Source organism: Papio anubis, chromosome 14, assembly GCF_008728515.1.
Source record: "Papio anubis isolate 15944 chromosome 14, Panubis1.0, whole genome shotgun sequence".
NCBI lineage: Eukaryota > Metazoa > Chordata > Mammalia > Primates > Cercopithecidae > Papio > Papio anubis.
This window is the reverse complement of record NC_044989.1, coordinates 70262055-70278124: the sequence shown is the minus strand read 5'-3', so window position 1 is coordinate 70278124 and position 16070 is coordinate 70262055. Positions and strand designations below refer to the sequence as shown.

General features: G+C 41.1%; 1 protein-coding gene and 1 non-coding gene across 5 annotated transcripts in view; both read right to left on the bottom strand.

Moving 5' to 3' along the window:
- MXD1 (MAX dimerization protein 1) overlaps nucleotides 1-11608 on the bottom strand; it is a 28356-nt gene extending 16748 nt beyond the window's left edge. For 3 of the 4 annotated variants that reach the window (XR_002516715.2, XM_021924906.2, XM_003908770.3), the window contains exons 1-3: nucleotides 11087-11608; nucleotides 10271-10370; nucleotides 4728-4757 (exon numbers count right to left, since the gene is read on the bottom strand). Coding sequence is in view for 2 of the 4 variants with exons in the window: in XM_021924906.2 (XP_021780598.1) it covers nucleotides 4728-4757; nucleotides 10271-10370; nucleotides 11087-11159 (203 nt within the window). In the remaining 2 variants the exon portion in view is untranslated. Of the gene's footprint in view, nucleotides 1-4727; nucleotides 4758-10270; nucleotides 10371-11086 lie in introns of those variants that run through there. The other variant, XM_021924907.2, reaches the window with a different exon arrangement.
- Nucleotides 11609-13680: 2072 nt separating this feature from the next.
- Nucleotides 13681-13784, bottom strand: LOC116270448. The gene has a single exon (XR_004178483.1). It is a non-coding gene; the product is annotated as a small nucleolar RNA U13 (small nucleolar RNA).
- Nucleotides 13785-16070: the final 2286 nt, after the last annotated feature.

The following is a 16070-nucleotide window of genomic DNA, read 5'->3' as shown; positions in this document are numbered from 1 at the left end:
TTTCAAGGTTAATTTATATTGGAATTATGCAATGTTAATTTTTAAACTCCCAAAAGAAGTTAGGGGTTGGGGAATTCATAAAGTTTTTTTCAGGAAAAATAAACTGGTGAAAATAGATAAGACCATGGAAAAATAAAAAAAGGAGAATGCAAGGGTATGTATTGGCATAGAAAGAAGAGATGGATCAATGGACTGGAAGAATAAGTCTAGAAAAAGACCTAGCCATAAACAAAAATTAAGTATACACCAAAGGCAGCAACTTGAATCAGTGAGGGAAGACTGATTCTGTAAAGCTAAATGACAAACTGGACAGTTATGTGATAGAAAAAGTGTCAATATCTTTCATATATGTCCTTTATATTACTGAAACTTTTTAAAATAAAGATAAATTCTTCAGTAGAAAATTGGGCAAAGGCTATTGAATAGACAATTTGCACAAAGAGACGCACAGAGTCAAAGACATCAACACTGCTCAACTATGCTAGTAGTATAAGAAATGCAAATTAAAACAAGTTGCCCGTGCGGGTGTTTTTTATTTTTTACTTATCAAACTCATAAAGGTTTTAAGTTATAACATCAACTTGTGAAGTGTAGGGAAAGTACTGCCTATAACCTGCCTGGTGGACAATCCAGCAATCCTAAAAACGTGCTCACCACCAATTCCACAGCTATAAATTTATCCTAAGGAAATAATTATGACGTTGGACAGAGATTTTTCTACAGGTGGTTTAAGAAAGCATTGTTTAGGTTCTGGGAAGAATCCAAACTAGGGGACTGATTACACGAGGTTTAACATATTCATATAATATAATACTGGGCATTAAGTAATGTTGGAAAAGGAGATTTAATGACGCTGGAAAATGTTTATAACTGGAAAAGATGCTACAAATTACTATATGATCCCATGTTGGTTAAAAAAAACTGTACACAAAAGTCTAGATGGATATAGAACAAATGTTAGCAGGTGTTACCTCTGAGAGGCCTATTACAGGTGATTTTACATTCTTTGTGCTTTTCTGAATTTTCTAACTTCCCACACAAAACTATATTTTCAGTTCTTTTCCAAAACAATTGGAAAGATATACTTCGAAGTTCCATTGGTTTTCTCTGAGTGCCAGAACCATGGATGATTTAAATTTTTAGTATTGTTTTCTATATTTCTCAAAATTTTCTGCAAGATTAGTTTAAAAAAAGAAAAACCACACACACACACCGCCCGCCACCCCCACACCCCTAAGGGTGTTTTCTTAGGAGCTCAGACCCAGAAAATTAGTTAAAATGCAGAGAAACACAGGCCATGTGCTGACTGACAAACCCCCTATAGAGTGATATTAATCTGAGCTCCTCCACAGCAGTGGGTAGCCTTTACTGGACTCTGTAGTCCCAGCACCTACTACATGGCATCTTAGGTGCTCAACACCTATTCTGTTGAGTAGAGAATACTACCACCACCATTCTAGAAGTCTTTTCATTTATTGTCCCACCAATGCGAAGATACTTCCAAGTGTTGGTGTTGGGTATAATATCCTTACAGTTAAGTCCTGATAATATAGAGTAACACTAATTATTTAGGATCTCTAAAGTGCTATAGAAAAGGTTTCCATTCAAGAAAACTAACCCAAGTATAATCAGCTCTGCAATATCAAAAGGGAAAATCCCATTGTTAGAAGTTATTTTCCTAAGTTGCCTTTTCTTCTTCCTTTTTTTTTTTTTGAGACCCATGGCAATCTTTTTACACTTGATTATAGCCAAAAGGCCGAGAAGCAATGAAAGCCATGATAATCTTTTTATGCAATGTTATCAGGTAAAAAATGGCTAAAGTGTATTAGCATTTACCAGAGTGGTATTCTTTTATAGAACTCAGCTACTAAAACCAGGAAGAGTACAAAAACAGCTGTTCAACTGACCTCCAAACCCTGAAGTTCGTAAACATCCACACTAATAAGAGAGGGGAGCCCAGCAGCTTTAACCTCCCCTGAACTGCAGCAACCAATGCTTGCTTAAATTAAGTACACTGAGTCCTGATTTTCCTTCTCTTCTGTTCACATGCTCTAGACTAGAAAGGCTATCAAGACCTTAAAAGACCAAATTCCAAAAAAGAAAAGAAGGAAACTAGATAACTAACCCTTCAACAAGCAAAATTGACTGGTCATATGGAAGCAAGCTCAATTATAGGCAGCTTGCCTAGTGGTGACTTCACGTCCACTCTTCTAGACTTTTTACCTCCAGCTTCTTGTGCACACCTCAATCTTAGCACTTAGTATATTAACTGAAACTGTCTCTGCATCTTTACCATTGGACAAACTGCACATTTATCTTGGATGAGGACCTTGCCGATTTAATACCCTACTAGGAACGCATTTAATACCCAGTAACACGCACAAGTTCTGGGGCCACCATAGACAAAAAATAAACATCCCTGAGGTGCTAAAATAAATAATACAATTGACATTCTGTGGAATTCCTGCAGAGGCAAAAGTCACAAAGTTTTAGTAACTCTTTATGTGAAGGGATCAAATTTTAATAATAATAATAATAAATACCAAAGTAAAGTATTAGAGGGGTGAAGAACTAGAAGACTTTTTAGTAGAAACAGTCCTGGTTTACCCACATCACTGCAAAGGCAGGAAGAAGGGAGAGAATCTGAAGAGAAAATCTAAAGATGAGAAAGAGAAGCCACACTGACTACCTTTCCACTTTAAGAGATACTTTTGTGTTTCTAGTTCATGATATGTAAATAGCTAAAGCATAAAGGAAGCTTCAACTTAAAACATGGTCAGTCACGATCATAGAACAATTAAAAGGGAAGACGAAGGGATGAGCAGAAGCATATGTGCAGTGAGGCACACTCACCATCACACACATACACACACACACACACAAAATTCCATAGTGGAGTAAAGCTAACCGCCCTCTTCTAGAATTCTACCTGCCTGGGAAGGGTTTGGTCTGCCCTTTCACTGATGAAACATAAATATAATTCAGATCCTGACTTTCAGAGTCAGGCTCCTTTTTCAAAGAGGGTTGGCAGGAAATAACCACGTCTTTACAGAGCCATCATTACACATCCTTTTCTTGTTCATGCAGGGCACTGAGAAAGCACTCAATTTGGATGGGTAGCCCGCATTTCAAATTGATGGGAGCTCAGAGACCAGAATGAGGCTAGTTCAATGGTTCTCCGCCATGGCTGCACATGAGAATCACCTGAGGAGCTTTTGAAACATACGAGTGCAGAGCCTCAACCCAAACCAGTTAAATCAGAATTGCTAAAGGTAAGGGTCTGGGCATTATTTTGTTTGTCTGTTTGTTGGCTTTTAAAAGCTCCACAGAAAGTTATCATTAATTTTTTTTCAGTATGGTAAAACCAAGTGTTTTTTCTTTGTTGTTGTTGTTTTGGGTATTTTGTGGCTTTTTTTTGGTGTTTACTAGAGATATACAAGAAAATTTGCTTTAAAATACTCCATGGGGAGAGGTGGTTTTGCTTATAGAAGACTGGCAAAATGCTGATAATTACTGAAGCTGGGTAATGGATACATAGGAGTTGATTAGTCACTCTACTTTTGTAGATTTGAAATTTTTTCTTTTTTCTTTTTCTTTTTTTTTTTTTTTTTTAAGACAGAGTCTCACTCTGTTGCCCAGGCCGGAGTGCAGTGGTGGGATCTTAGCTCACTGCAACCTCCGCCTCTAGGGTTCAAGTGATTCTCCTGTCTCAGCCTCCCTAGTAGCTGGGATTACAGGCACGTGCCACCACACCTGGCTAATTTTTGTATTATCAGTTGACACAGGGTTTTGCCATGTTGGGCAGGCTGGTCTCAAACTCCTGACCTCAGGTGATCCAGCCACTTTGGCCTCCCAAAGTGCTGGGATAACAGGTGTGAGCCACTGTACCTGGCCAGATTTGAAATTTTCTATAATAAAAAGTTATTTTATAGAATCAGCAGAAATAAAACTTTGTTCTCTACCCTCACCAGAAAAATCTACAAGTCTATGTGTATAATGTGTTTAATATAAAAATATGTTTAAAAATACACAGAAAGCTTTGCAAGTGATTCTAATGTGCAACCAGAGTTGAGAACCACTCTGCGGCCTCACTGAAGGAGGGGCAACTGGATTTGGAAAATAAAGATTTAAGTAAGCAGCAAGAAGCAATCCAGGTGAGAGAGATTCCACTCAGGCTGTGGCAAGATGGAGCCCAGTGACGGTGGTAGGCCTCCTCTAGTTAGGCACCATCTCCAATTTTTGCTATGCATACATTTGCCTGAATTTTGAGACTCTTCATTCACAAGTAAACTGCAAATACACATACATACACATGTTAATACACGTGTTAATATATACACACATATATTATGTTTGCGTATATATATCTATGTATACATATTTTAGATAACATTGCCAATTATATTCAGTAGCATGTAATGTTTAAAAAACACTACTTGTGGAAATATTGCCTCTTACTAAAATGCTTTGGTCTGTGGAATAGTCATCCAAAGGCTTTCTTCAGGAGTGGGCTGGTGGGGGTGAGGGTTAGGGGTGTAGTCTTTTAACTGGCAAGCTCTATATCTACCTAAGTAATTTATGAGCAATGCTGCTTAGAGGGTCCTGGGTGAATTCTGAAATCAGGTGCTACTAGTGGGAAGAGTCAAAAAGAGCAACCAAGTTTGAACTTAACGAACAGAGAATGCAACAAAGCTCCCCGCATTCCACCTCCCAAATCCCCAACTCACCTATTCTTCTCCATTTCATTGTGAGTTGATCTGAAAGAGGGAACAATAAAAGAAGAATAAGATATTTTTGTCTTAAAGAACTACTTCAACACCAACACAATTCTTTTAACTTCTTTCTCTCCGAAGTTGATAGGAGAGATGTAGAAAGGGAGAAAAATTCACTGGGCTCTACTAAAAAAATTAGTCCATTTGAAGAGTTAGATAAATGTAAATACCTAAAATAGAGTTCAAGGTAAAGAGACAAACCAAGAAGCATGCCTTCTCTAGTGGAAACATAATCCCTTTTAAGACAAGGAAGAAAAGGGGTCTATTTATACAAAAACAGCTGCACAAAGCAATGTGAATTTGCGTTACATAATATGACAAAGCCTTCTTTAGGCTAAGGGTAGAACAATGGAGGTAGCATCCCTACCCCACCCCTGCAGTTTTCCCTAGGGGTAGCATACACCAAAACTTTGTGTAAAGTTGCTTGACTATGCTGTTTTAAATAGTAAAATAACCCTCTTCCCCAATCTTCTGACTCCCTGAAGTAACTATCATGTACAAGATGCTACTGTTAAATAGCAACCAAATGATTTTAGGAAGGGGTTTCCGAAGCTCAGCTCAACATAAAGATGATAGGTTGGTTAAAGCAGAAGTTAGTGAAATGTGAAGTCCAGCTTTGCCACTGATATGCTGTGGAATAAATAAAATTCTTTACCGTCCTGTCACTGGTTAACCTGTCTATAAATTAAGAATAAAAATAATTACCAATTATTTACTGAACAAGTATAGGCCAATGAGGTAGCAACTGTAAAACTGATTAGAGAGCCTCGGATGAAAGGTGTGATAGATATGAAACCATATGATTAGTGTATTTATGGCTGACCTTAAAGACAAGGTCTGGCCTAAGACTTTATGGACAAGTTACCACAAAGTTATAAGAAGTCAATGTGGCCCTTTTAGTGTCCTCCTCACACAACTCCTTCCTAACCAGTTATAAATCTGGAAGAAGCTACCAGCATTATAAAGGAGCTGAATCTTGACCTTTCTTATGAAAATTCTCTGGAGTTTAACCAGCTCAGGAGTTTACTCCCTGGTTCAGCTCATGAATTCTGTTGGGCCATCGATAATCAGCACCTTACTGGGCTTAGGAGATATATTCTCACAGCTATCATGGAGGAATACCACCTCAAGAGTGCTCAGCCACTTATTTACACCAGGGGCACCACCACCAAGTTCACTCATCAGAGAATGGGGGTAAGGACAGCAAATGTGGGGGGATGGCGGAGGAAATGAGGAGGTTGTCTTGAAATGAGAAATTTCCAACCTAGCATTAAACTTCTCTTCCACAAGGACCTTGGGAATCAATTTTTATTCACAAAGAAAATATAAATGAGAAAATGACAGTATTATAAGTTTAGAATATTTGTTTTCTAGGTAAACAACACATGGACCTCATGTATTCAAACCAATCCAAAATTGGTTAACTTAAAAGTTTTAGGCTGGGCGTGGTGGCTCATGCCTGTAATCCCAACACTTTGGGAGGCCGAGGCGGGCGGATCACGAGGTCAGGAAATTGAGACCATTCTGGCCAACTGGTGAAACCCTATCTCTACTAAAAATACAAAAATTAGCTGGGCGTGGTGGTGGGCGCCTGTAATCCCAGCTACTCGCTTGAACGAGGGAGTCGGAGGTTGCAGTGAGCTGAGATCGTGCCACTGCAATCCAGCCTAGCGACAGAGGGAGACTCCGTCTCAAAAACAAAACAAAACAAAACTTTAAAATTGTCAGACATGGTGGCTCAGACCTGTAATCTCAGCACTTTGGGAGGCTGAGGCAGAACTGCTTGAGCTCAGGAGTTGGAGACCAGTGTGGGCAACACAGCAAGAGCCCATCTCAATTAAAAAGAAATAAAAGCTTTACATTGATTCATTTGGTTATCCCTCGGCATTCTCCAGTCACATTGTTCTGAAGGTTTATTGCCTTCAATGGCCAAAGGATACTATAGTTAACAAGTATCTGGCATATACGGCAAACCTTTGGCTCTAAAGCACGTGGCATTTTAACTTTAACCAGGACTAGTAAATTCAAAGTCTGACAGATTTTTTTAAAAAGATGAAAGTAGATGGGCACGGTGGCTCACGCCTATAATCCCAGCACTTTGGGAGGCTGAGGTGGGTGGATAACTTAGGTCAGGAGTTCGAGACCAGCCTGGCCAACATGGCGAAACCCCTTCCTTACTAAAAATACAAAAATTAGCCAGGCATGGTCACATATGCCTGTAATCCCAGCTACTCGGGAGGCTGAGACAGGAGAATCACTTAAACCCGGGAGGTAGAAGCTGTAGTAAGCTGAGATGGTGCCACTGCATTCTAGCCTAGGCAACAGAGCAAGACTCTGTCTAAAATAAATAAATAAATAAATAAAATAAAATGGATGAAAGTATATGCCAACAGTTGGTTCAGATTACCCTCTTTCACTGTAGACAAGGACCATCCCTTGTAGGTGGAGGAGAGGAAAGTGAACAGGTTGAGAAGATAGTAGAAAATAACAGCACACAGGAAATTCTTACCAAAATATTTCTGGATTCTTTGAAAATATATAGATAAACTAATAAATAGAGTTATATACTTATGTAAAATTTTGAATCCCCAAAATAAACTTTTAAACAAACTCCATAGGAAGCACAACTTCTTCCAAAATTTGAACAAAATTTTTAAAACTACAGATTTTCTTTGATTACTTGAGAGTGTTAAACACATGGTGCTTTTTCAAGGGGGACTTATAGCAAATGGCTAGAGCATTACTGAAGGGTATCCAGTTTACTGAAACTGAGTTATTAATAAAAAGCAGCCCTTTAAAAAATGATGAGTTCCGAGATGCCAGCCACCTCCATTGATGGGTAAACATTTACATTTTTAATTAAAGCATTATAAGAACACATTGATACCTTGTGTCAAAACTATTTTCCATGTGATTATGGAAAACAATGGATAACTCTGGAATCACTGATAAAGGTCAAATTTCACCATTTAAAAATACACTCTAATAAAAAAATAACTAAGCCAAATTATGGCGTATCTGAGATAAACGGGAAAGATCCTTGGGTTCAAAAAGACTCCTCATGTCAGGTCACTCTAGCCACTGTCTTATAAAACAACTGGGTGGCAAGTCCTGAACTTCCTCTTTCATATGAGTGCCAAAGCTTGCTTTACTCATTGAACAAAACACACTTTTAAAAAGTTCTAGATTTCAATTCTAAATAATTAGTAATTGACTTCAAAAATCAGTAGGAAAGAAACTTCCACCTTCCTACGGATAATTTCAAAAACAACTGATATTCACAATTTCATTTTCGTTTTTGTTTTAATAAGCAACTAGAGAAACGTGAATAAGATCTGCATTTTCAGTTCCCAAGAAGTTTCCTATGTGGCTAAATCTTATCTTTTATTGTCCAAGGAAAAGTACCTCCCCAGACTCTACAAGCAAAAAGCACAGCATTTTCAACCTGTATGAACAAGAGTAAACTGTTATCCAAGGGTTATGTAAACCAGCAGTAATCTCTCCCTATCCTTTACCTCAGTTCAAAATTCTGACCATACATGGCTGAGGATATAAAGCTGATTCAAACCATGGGGTCAAGCTGCTTTCTCCATTATGATTGCTTGTTCCTCAAAAAAGGAGCTATTCCAAATGGGTCATGAAGGAAATGATCACACTGAAAGAAAACTACCTGCTCCTGCCTCACACGTGTGCCTGGTGCTACCTCTAGGTTTAATCATGGTCTCTCAGAAATCCTTACACCACTGAATATATTACACTAACTCACTATCAGTCAAGTATATGGACAACTGTGATAATCCCCTGTCTCTAACCATGGAAAGCAAACCAACCCATTAACAGAAGAATTTGTAGCCCTTTTTTTTTTTTTGGGCATAGTACTGATTTTTTTTTTTTTTTTTTGGCATAGTACTGATTCTTTCTACTAGAAAGAATCCATTTCTTGGCTTAAGATTCTTAACTACTATTATTTTTCTTTCCTAATCACCTTTTGGGACCAAACCACTTCAACATCTCATTTTTTTATCCCCACTAGTGAACATCCCCTACAACCTTCCTGTGAAACTAAGGAAAAAAATAAGGTGTTAAGGTATTAAGCCTAAATAAGTAACATGGACAATTCCTCTCAAATCATTAGTGGACAATAATAAAAGCCAAAATGGACTATGTTTTTCCAGAAAAATTAACTGAAAGGCCTCAAAATTCTTTTAAACAAATTTAAAAAAAAATACTGTATTAAAATGCAACACAGCTTAATTGTTTTTATACCATTGCATATTACAAGTCAGTATTAACAACCTTCTTAAAGTGCCTTCATATCCATGCACAAAACTACAGGCTACCACCTTCAGGTAATGCTAAGATTAGAGGACAAGCAAAACCCACCAAGTAATTACCAGGTTGATTCTTCATGTGCCATTTTTATTCAAGGGCATGGCACAAGTAATGCTGCTCACATCCTGTGGTTCCACCAACGATACTAATGAGGTGAACCAAGTACAGAAGACGCAGCAAGAACAAGTGATTTTTAGGTTTAAGTGGGAAATTCCTGGTCTGTATTAAGCCACAGAGGATATCAAATAGACACTTGCAAGGAGTTATTCATGAGGGTGAGGGAGGGATGAGGATTCTAAACCAGTGACGAAAAAATCAATGCTTTTAATTTACTGGCAGGAAAGGTATAGTTGAAGGGATCTAATAAAACGAATTTCCTAGCCAACTACATTTTAAGGGCAAAGAAGGGAGAAAAAGGGCGGTAACACTGATGGACTATTTACATGTACCAGAAACTATGCACAGGACTTTAATATGTGATTTAACTGACCATTAACCAAATCTCCAGTGAGATTCACAGCTTTTAAGAACTATGGTATAAGACAATCTATAAGACTAACATGGAAAGGTTGTAGCATATTAATATTTCGGTATTATATATTCCTCTATCACTAAAGAGGTAGGTTTTAACCTCAATCATTCCTCTTTGCCATTACAAATAGAGGTGACAAATTAGAGTATCAAACAAACCACTGTATTTAATTTACATGTCAAGTATGAGATCCTACCACTTATGCCAAATCAGGTACTTTAATGTGTTTATAAAATCATTACAACGAAAAGTAAAAGAAATGGATAATGTCCAGCATTTTGACTTATAGAAAACTTGCCCTGATCTGCAACTTCTGAAGGGAAAATATTGTCACCATTGCTAATCTCACTTGAAGCTTTCACAGATTTTTTTGTTCCAAAAGGGAAGAAAAGCGAAATTAAAATTTGAATAAAGTTCATAAAAAATGTAAAACATTTCTATTTTTCTTTTCAGTTCCCTCAACCCAAACAGAAACAGCTTCCTACAAGGTCTTAAGTCCATGTGTACATTACTGAATCATGACGGCCACAATGTAATTTTATAGGGTTATAATCACAACAGGCAACTTACATTCAGCAGTTTGTGTCACCTACAATATAATCTAAAAGACAGAAAGAAGTATTTACCAAATTACCTGCTACTGCTGTTATTCTTTTTGGATTTGTTCCTCCGTTTTAAGGCATCTCTGTCCTTGTTATTGTATGGTAACATGGAGGCATAACCATGTTCAGCTTCTAGAAAACAGGAGGATTCAGTTAATGAATGGGCCCAGAATATTTAATACTCTCTCCTCTCTACAGTATTTCCTTTTTCCTTTATTTATCTTTAAAAGAATATTGTGGAAATAATTAAATGGAGTAAGGTGGAATTCTGAGAACAATGATTAAAAAAAAAAAAAAAAAAAACATTGTGTGAATACCCTCAGTTCGGAGCAGGTGTAAAGAGGATTCCAGCTGCTCATTGTTGAGAAAGACACAGTAGTGGCTAAGCTCACGCAGCCTGGGTTTCCCACTGGCAACGTCCAGCAGGTTGGTGCGGGTTAAGTGGAACCAGCCTCAGGCGAAGGTGCGGGGCAAGCACCGTGAGGCGCTGCTCCTCTGCCCAGGAGACTGGGGCGCTGGACCCACCTGGGGGCCGGCCGGGACCAGCCCGGGTGAGGTAAACCAGGGAGGCTATCGGAGGGGGCCCCGGCCACCCATTCGGGAGGGACTGCGGAAGGGGCGGCGTTCGGGACCCCGGCGGGCGATAGCCCCTTCTCCACCTGATTCATTGCTCTAGGGCAGCGGCGGCCTCCCTTCGGACCGCGCGTGGGGAGAGCCGGAGGGGTTGGGAGCGCTCGCGGTCTCCCCGCCTCCAACCACCCTCGGAGCGGCTGGGCGCCCGGACCTGAGGCCGGCCCTACAGGACCCCCGGCCTCGGTTAGAGTGGACCCCTTCCCGTCCCCGTGCACCTCTCTCTCGCCGCTCCAGATAGTCGGCCGCCTCCAGCAGCATCTGGATGTTCATCCGAACCGCCGCCGCCATTCTGCACCGGGGGCCGGAGCCACGGGACCAACCCCCACTGCCCACGGGCTCGCTGCCGCCGCCGGACCGCTATGGAGCCCGCTGTGGACACCGCGGAGCAGGGCTGAGGGAGCCTCTCTGGCAACCACGCTCGACAAGAGAGGGAGGGGGGCCAGTGAGCTGGGCACCGCCGACACCGTGACAGAACCCGGAGCAGAGCAGCAGCCGCCACCGCCGCGGAGTGTTTATCCCCGACTCACCATCTCCCCGCCCCCAGCCCCTTCTCTTGACAGGCCAGCTTCGGCCGCGTTCCTCATTGGGCCCCCCAAGAATGCCCCGCCCCCAAACTTGTGCGATTGGGAGAGGGCTTCACGGCTCCACCCCCCAAAGTCCGCTCCTCTCGCTGGTTGGTCACGCTTGACAAGGCCCGGGCTCCACCCCCTCTTTCCAATTGGTGACAGGATTCGCAACTCCGCCTCGTGCTCCTTCCTTGTTTCCCATTGGTTCTATACCAACAACCCGGGCCCCCTTTTGCTTTGTTAGTATTGGCCAAGAGCTGTAGCAGGCAAGCACCTCGCCGGTCTCCCATTGGTGAAGCCTTCGGAAACCTCCCAGCTACGATGATGTCACCTTTCTCCAGTCCAGGCGAGCCCTAAGTGGCTGATGGTCAGCGGCCTGCCTGCTCCTCACCAGGTGTGGCATTGGCTGGGAGGGCCGGTCCGGCGCTGGGCGGCGCTGATTCACCGGCAGCCGCGGAGCTCGGCTCCACCCGGCCTCGCCTCGGACCTGTTGCCAAGACCTGTCCCCGGGGAAAACTTCCGGGGACCTGCCAGGCGTCCCTCGAATGGAAGGCTGGCACCTCGCGTCGCCTGGGCCCTCTGCGCCGCTTGGGTTCGGGGCCGGAGCCCTGGGTCTGGTGGCCGCGGCCCTGGAGGTTCTGGGCTTCGCCGAACTCCGGCTGGCGAGGGCCCAGCCGCGAATCATCCCGGAGAGCGGTGCAGGATAGTGGCCGGTGAGCCGGGAGCTCGGGCAGGCGCCACGTGGCTGCTGCGGGGCTTGAGAAGAAAAGCCTGGCTGTTGTTAAATGCTTGCCGCCTGGCGTTTTTTCTGCCCTCAAGAAAGAGCTGGAATCGGGCTCCAGTATACAGCATTGAGCTCATGCGCCTTTTCCGCACCCCCTCCATCCCCGGGAAGTGATGGAATAATTAATTACTTTCACGCGAGTGGGTTTTTAAAGCTGAGACTTCCTGAACCTACAGAATGGCATTAAACTCTAAGATTCTTTGACTTAAATCTCTTTTAGGGTTTTCCCCTCCCTTTTAATTCTAGATGAAGGCACTCACAAGATTATTGGGGTTTTTTTGTTTGTTTTTTTTTTTGTTTTTAAAGGGAGTTTTGCTCTTGTCGGCCAGGCTGGAGTGCAATGGCGCAATCTCGGCTCACGGCAACCTCCTTCTCCCGCCCGGTTCAGGCGATTCTCCTGCCTCAATCTCCTGAGTAGCTGGGATTACAGGTGCCCACCACCACGCCCAGCTTATTTTTGTATTTTTAGTAGAGACGAGATTTCACTATGTTGCCCAGGCTGGTCTCGAACTCCTGACCTCAGGTGATCCACCAGCCTCGGCCTCCCAAAGTGCTGGGATTTCAGGCCTGAGCCACCGCGCCTGGCCAAGAATACTCTTTAAGATGTCTGCAAATGGTGTGTTTCCGCATGGGGTGGTACCAATATAAATGCTTAATAGAATGTTATGTATAGAAAACTAAAAAGTTTAAAGATCGTTCCCTAAACCTATCAAAATTTTTGAGATGAAAGCTATATGGCAAACCAAGCTATGCTGCCAATGTCCTGACAGACATCTCCAATTTTAAAAGTAGAAATAAAGTTCTTGGTAGGTTGAGTCCCCAAAGTACAAATGAGTAAAGCGTGAACATATTTCTTTTTTTTTTTTTTAAGTTTATTATTGTTGCCAATATATAATAGCTTACTATGTGTAGGCATCATACCTACATTATCTCTAATCTTCAACATAGCCCCATGAGGTAGGTTGTGTTAATTACATTTTGCAAGTGAAGAAACTGAGGCCCAGGGAGGCTAAATGATTTTCCTTGTCATGCATTCAGCTGCAGACATGGAAACTGAATCTAGGTCTATCTCACCCAGAGCCCAAATTACCAATCCTCCTGTTGGTAGTTGTATAAAGACAAGGTGGTTTAAACAGATTTCCAGACTGAGTCACAAAACATTGACAAGTACTGAAGAAAAAGACAAAGGTGTAAATGTAATTATGGTAGGAAATATTAAACATGTATTTTTTAATGGTCCACAAACCCACTAAAATTAAATCAACTCAATAAATAGAATAAACATGTAGTAAATCATGCCTGACATATAGGCATATTCTGGTTTCAGTGGTTAACTGGATCTAAAAACTGATTCTTTAGGCAAATACTAATGAAATACACATACTGTAGGTAAAGGTTTTCAAAGTACAATACAAAGTTGGAAATGAAGGTAGAAATATAACAGTATTTTTTTTCTCCCCATCAGACAGGTAATGTGCCAATGCTGTAACAAGCTCTTTGGGGGGCACGTCTCACACATGAATGGGAACACCTAATTACTATGTTTATGAACTACAAAAGGATCTAACAGTTTTTAAAGAGTATTTTTAAATTGCATGTTATTTGTAAAACAAACTTGAAAATCATAAACAAGTGCAATTCTACTAAAGTACCCAAAGCGGTAATACTAAAAATGCTTTGATTTTTTTATCCTAACATTTTGGATTTTGTGTATATTTATATTTTCTCTTTGATTTTATTACAAACATTTGGCATATATCTCTATTCTCTTACTCTCAACTCTTTATTTTAACCAAGTCCTATTTCAGTATCATGACCCTTTCTCTACCATCACCCTGACTGGAAAGTCACACTTATTTTTGTTTTAAAAAGGGGGAAAAAAGGTTGAAATCTGAGCCAGAAACAGCAAATAATTTAAATGCCAACAAGTCTAGCTTAGACTCCAAACAAAAATACTACATTATATAAAAATTAGAGAATCAGACTAAAGAATAGACCATGTTCGTTCCTTGGTGGTGGACGCAATTATCAATTAGCCAGCAACACCAACTAGGAATTAGTATAACGAAGACCTTCAAAGGGTATTTGGTGCCATCTACTGGAAATGAAGTAGTAAGTATAAAACAAAGGTTTTGAGATTTGGAGTTTCCTAGAAATTATTTTACACAAATGTATGGGATGACCAGTTAATTAAGAAAACCTGAAAGTATAAGTCTTGAAGAAAGAACTGAGAATCCTAAGATAATGAAAAAGTGGTGACTTTCAATACCTAGTGCCTCAAAGGCATGATATAAGCATTGACTGACTGAGAGTCACAGCTCCAAACATAGAAGTTGTGAATTCTAGGATGTTTGAACCTGAGTTTTACGACCAGAACTTTAAATAAAAAGCTATGTGTAATAGCATAAACATGGGATGACAATAGGTTATATCTCTGAGCATATATCAAGATAAACTAATTGAGATATACCTTGAAAATGGGGAATTACAAAGACCTAAAATATTAGACTTGTCAGATAATCTTTACTGCCAAGTAAATCTCTGCCCAGTCTCCTCTGGGGGGCTCATACTCCAGATGGGCACAGGACAGTATATTAAGAGGTAAATGCCAATACTGAACAAGCAGCAGGCTCATCACACACTATGGAGTTCTTTGCCGGAGATGCCGCTTCAGAGAGCACCCCAGAGTGGCAGGGAAGACAACTGTTATGGTATTATAATCCTGAAGTGCTTAAAAAGTTCTATCACTATGAGAATTAAAGCCCCCTATTTATAACTGAGTTTGATACCTAACTACTATGACATTAAAATAAATTTTGCCTCATAAGGTTTTGAGGAATTGATTTTGTTCCTTGAAGTGTAAATCAGGATTTCAAGTTTCTGCTTCAATAGTATCATCTCTTTCTTTGTGGCTACTTTGGACACACTAATATGATACCTAACATCATAATACTAAATTTTAAAAACCTTTAAAAACTCTGCTTTGCAAAAATTAGTCACTGTACAAATCTGTGATTTAGAAAATGAGGCATTGGCCAGGGACTGTGACTCATGCCTGTAATCCCAGCATTTTGGGAGGCTGAAATGGGAGGATCACTTGAGCTCAGGAGTTCGAGACCAGACTGGACAACATAGTGAGACCTCATCTCTATTCAGAAAATAAATTAGCTGGGTGTGGTGGTGCAGCCTGTAGTCCCAGCTACTTGGGAGGCTGAGGCAGGAGGACTGTTTGAGCCCTGGAAGTTGAGGCTCCAGTGAGCTGTGATCACACCACACAGCACTCCAGCCAGAGCGGTTCAAAAAAAAAAAAAAGGCAATGGCTAAACTGTCATATGTACATCACACAAAACACTATGCAGCAGCTTTTTAAAAGGTAGACTTACATATACTGGCAAGAAAAGATCCCCAAGGCACGGTGTTGAGTAAATACATTGTAAAATAACCCTTACAGCTTTTTCTTTTTAAAGGCCCAAACTATGTATTTTCCCAATTTCCTACTCTGTTATATACATAGAGGCATGGACAAAAGATACAAAGCAAAGGATCAGCAATAAGAATGGGCAATATCGGCCGGGCGCGGTGGCTCAAGCCTGTAATCCCAGCACTTTGGGAGGCCGAGACGGGTGGATCACGAGGTCAGGAGATCGAGACCATCCTGGCTAACACGGTGAAACCCCGTCTCTACTAAAAAATACAAAAACTAGCCGGGCGAGGTGGCGGGCGCCTATAGTCCCAGCTACTCCGGAGGCTGAGGCAGGAGAATGGCATGAACCCGGGAGGCGGAGCTTGCAGTGAGCGGAGATGGGGCCACTGCATTCCAGCCTGGGCGACAGAGCGAGACTCCGTCTC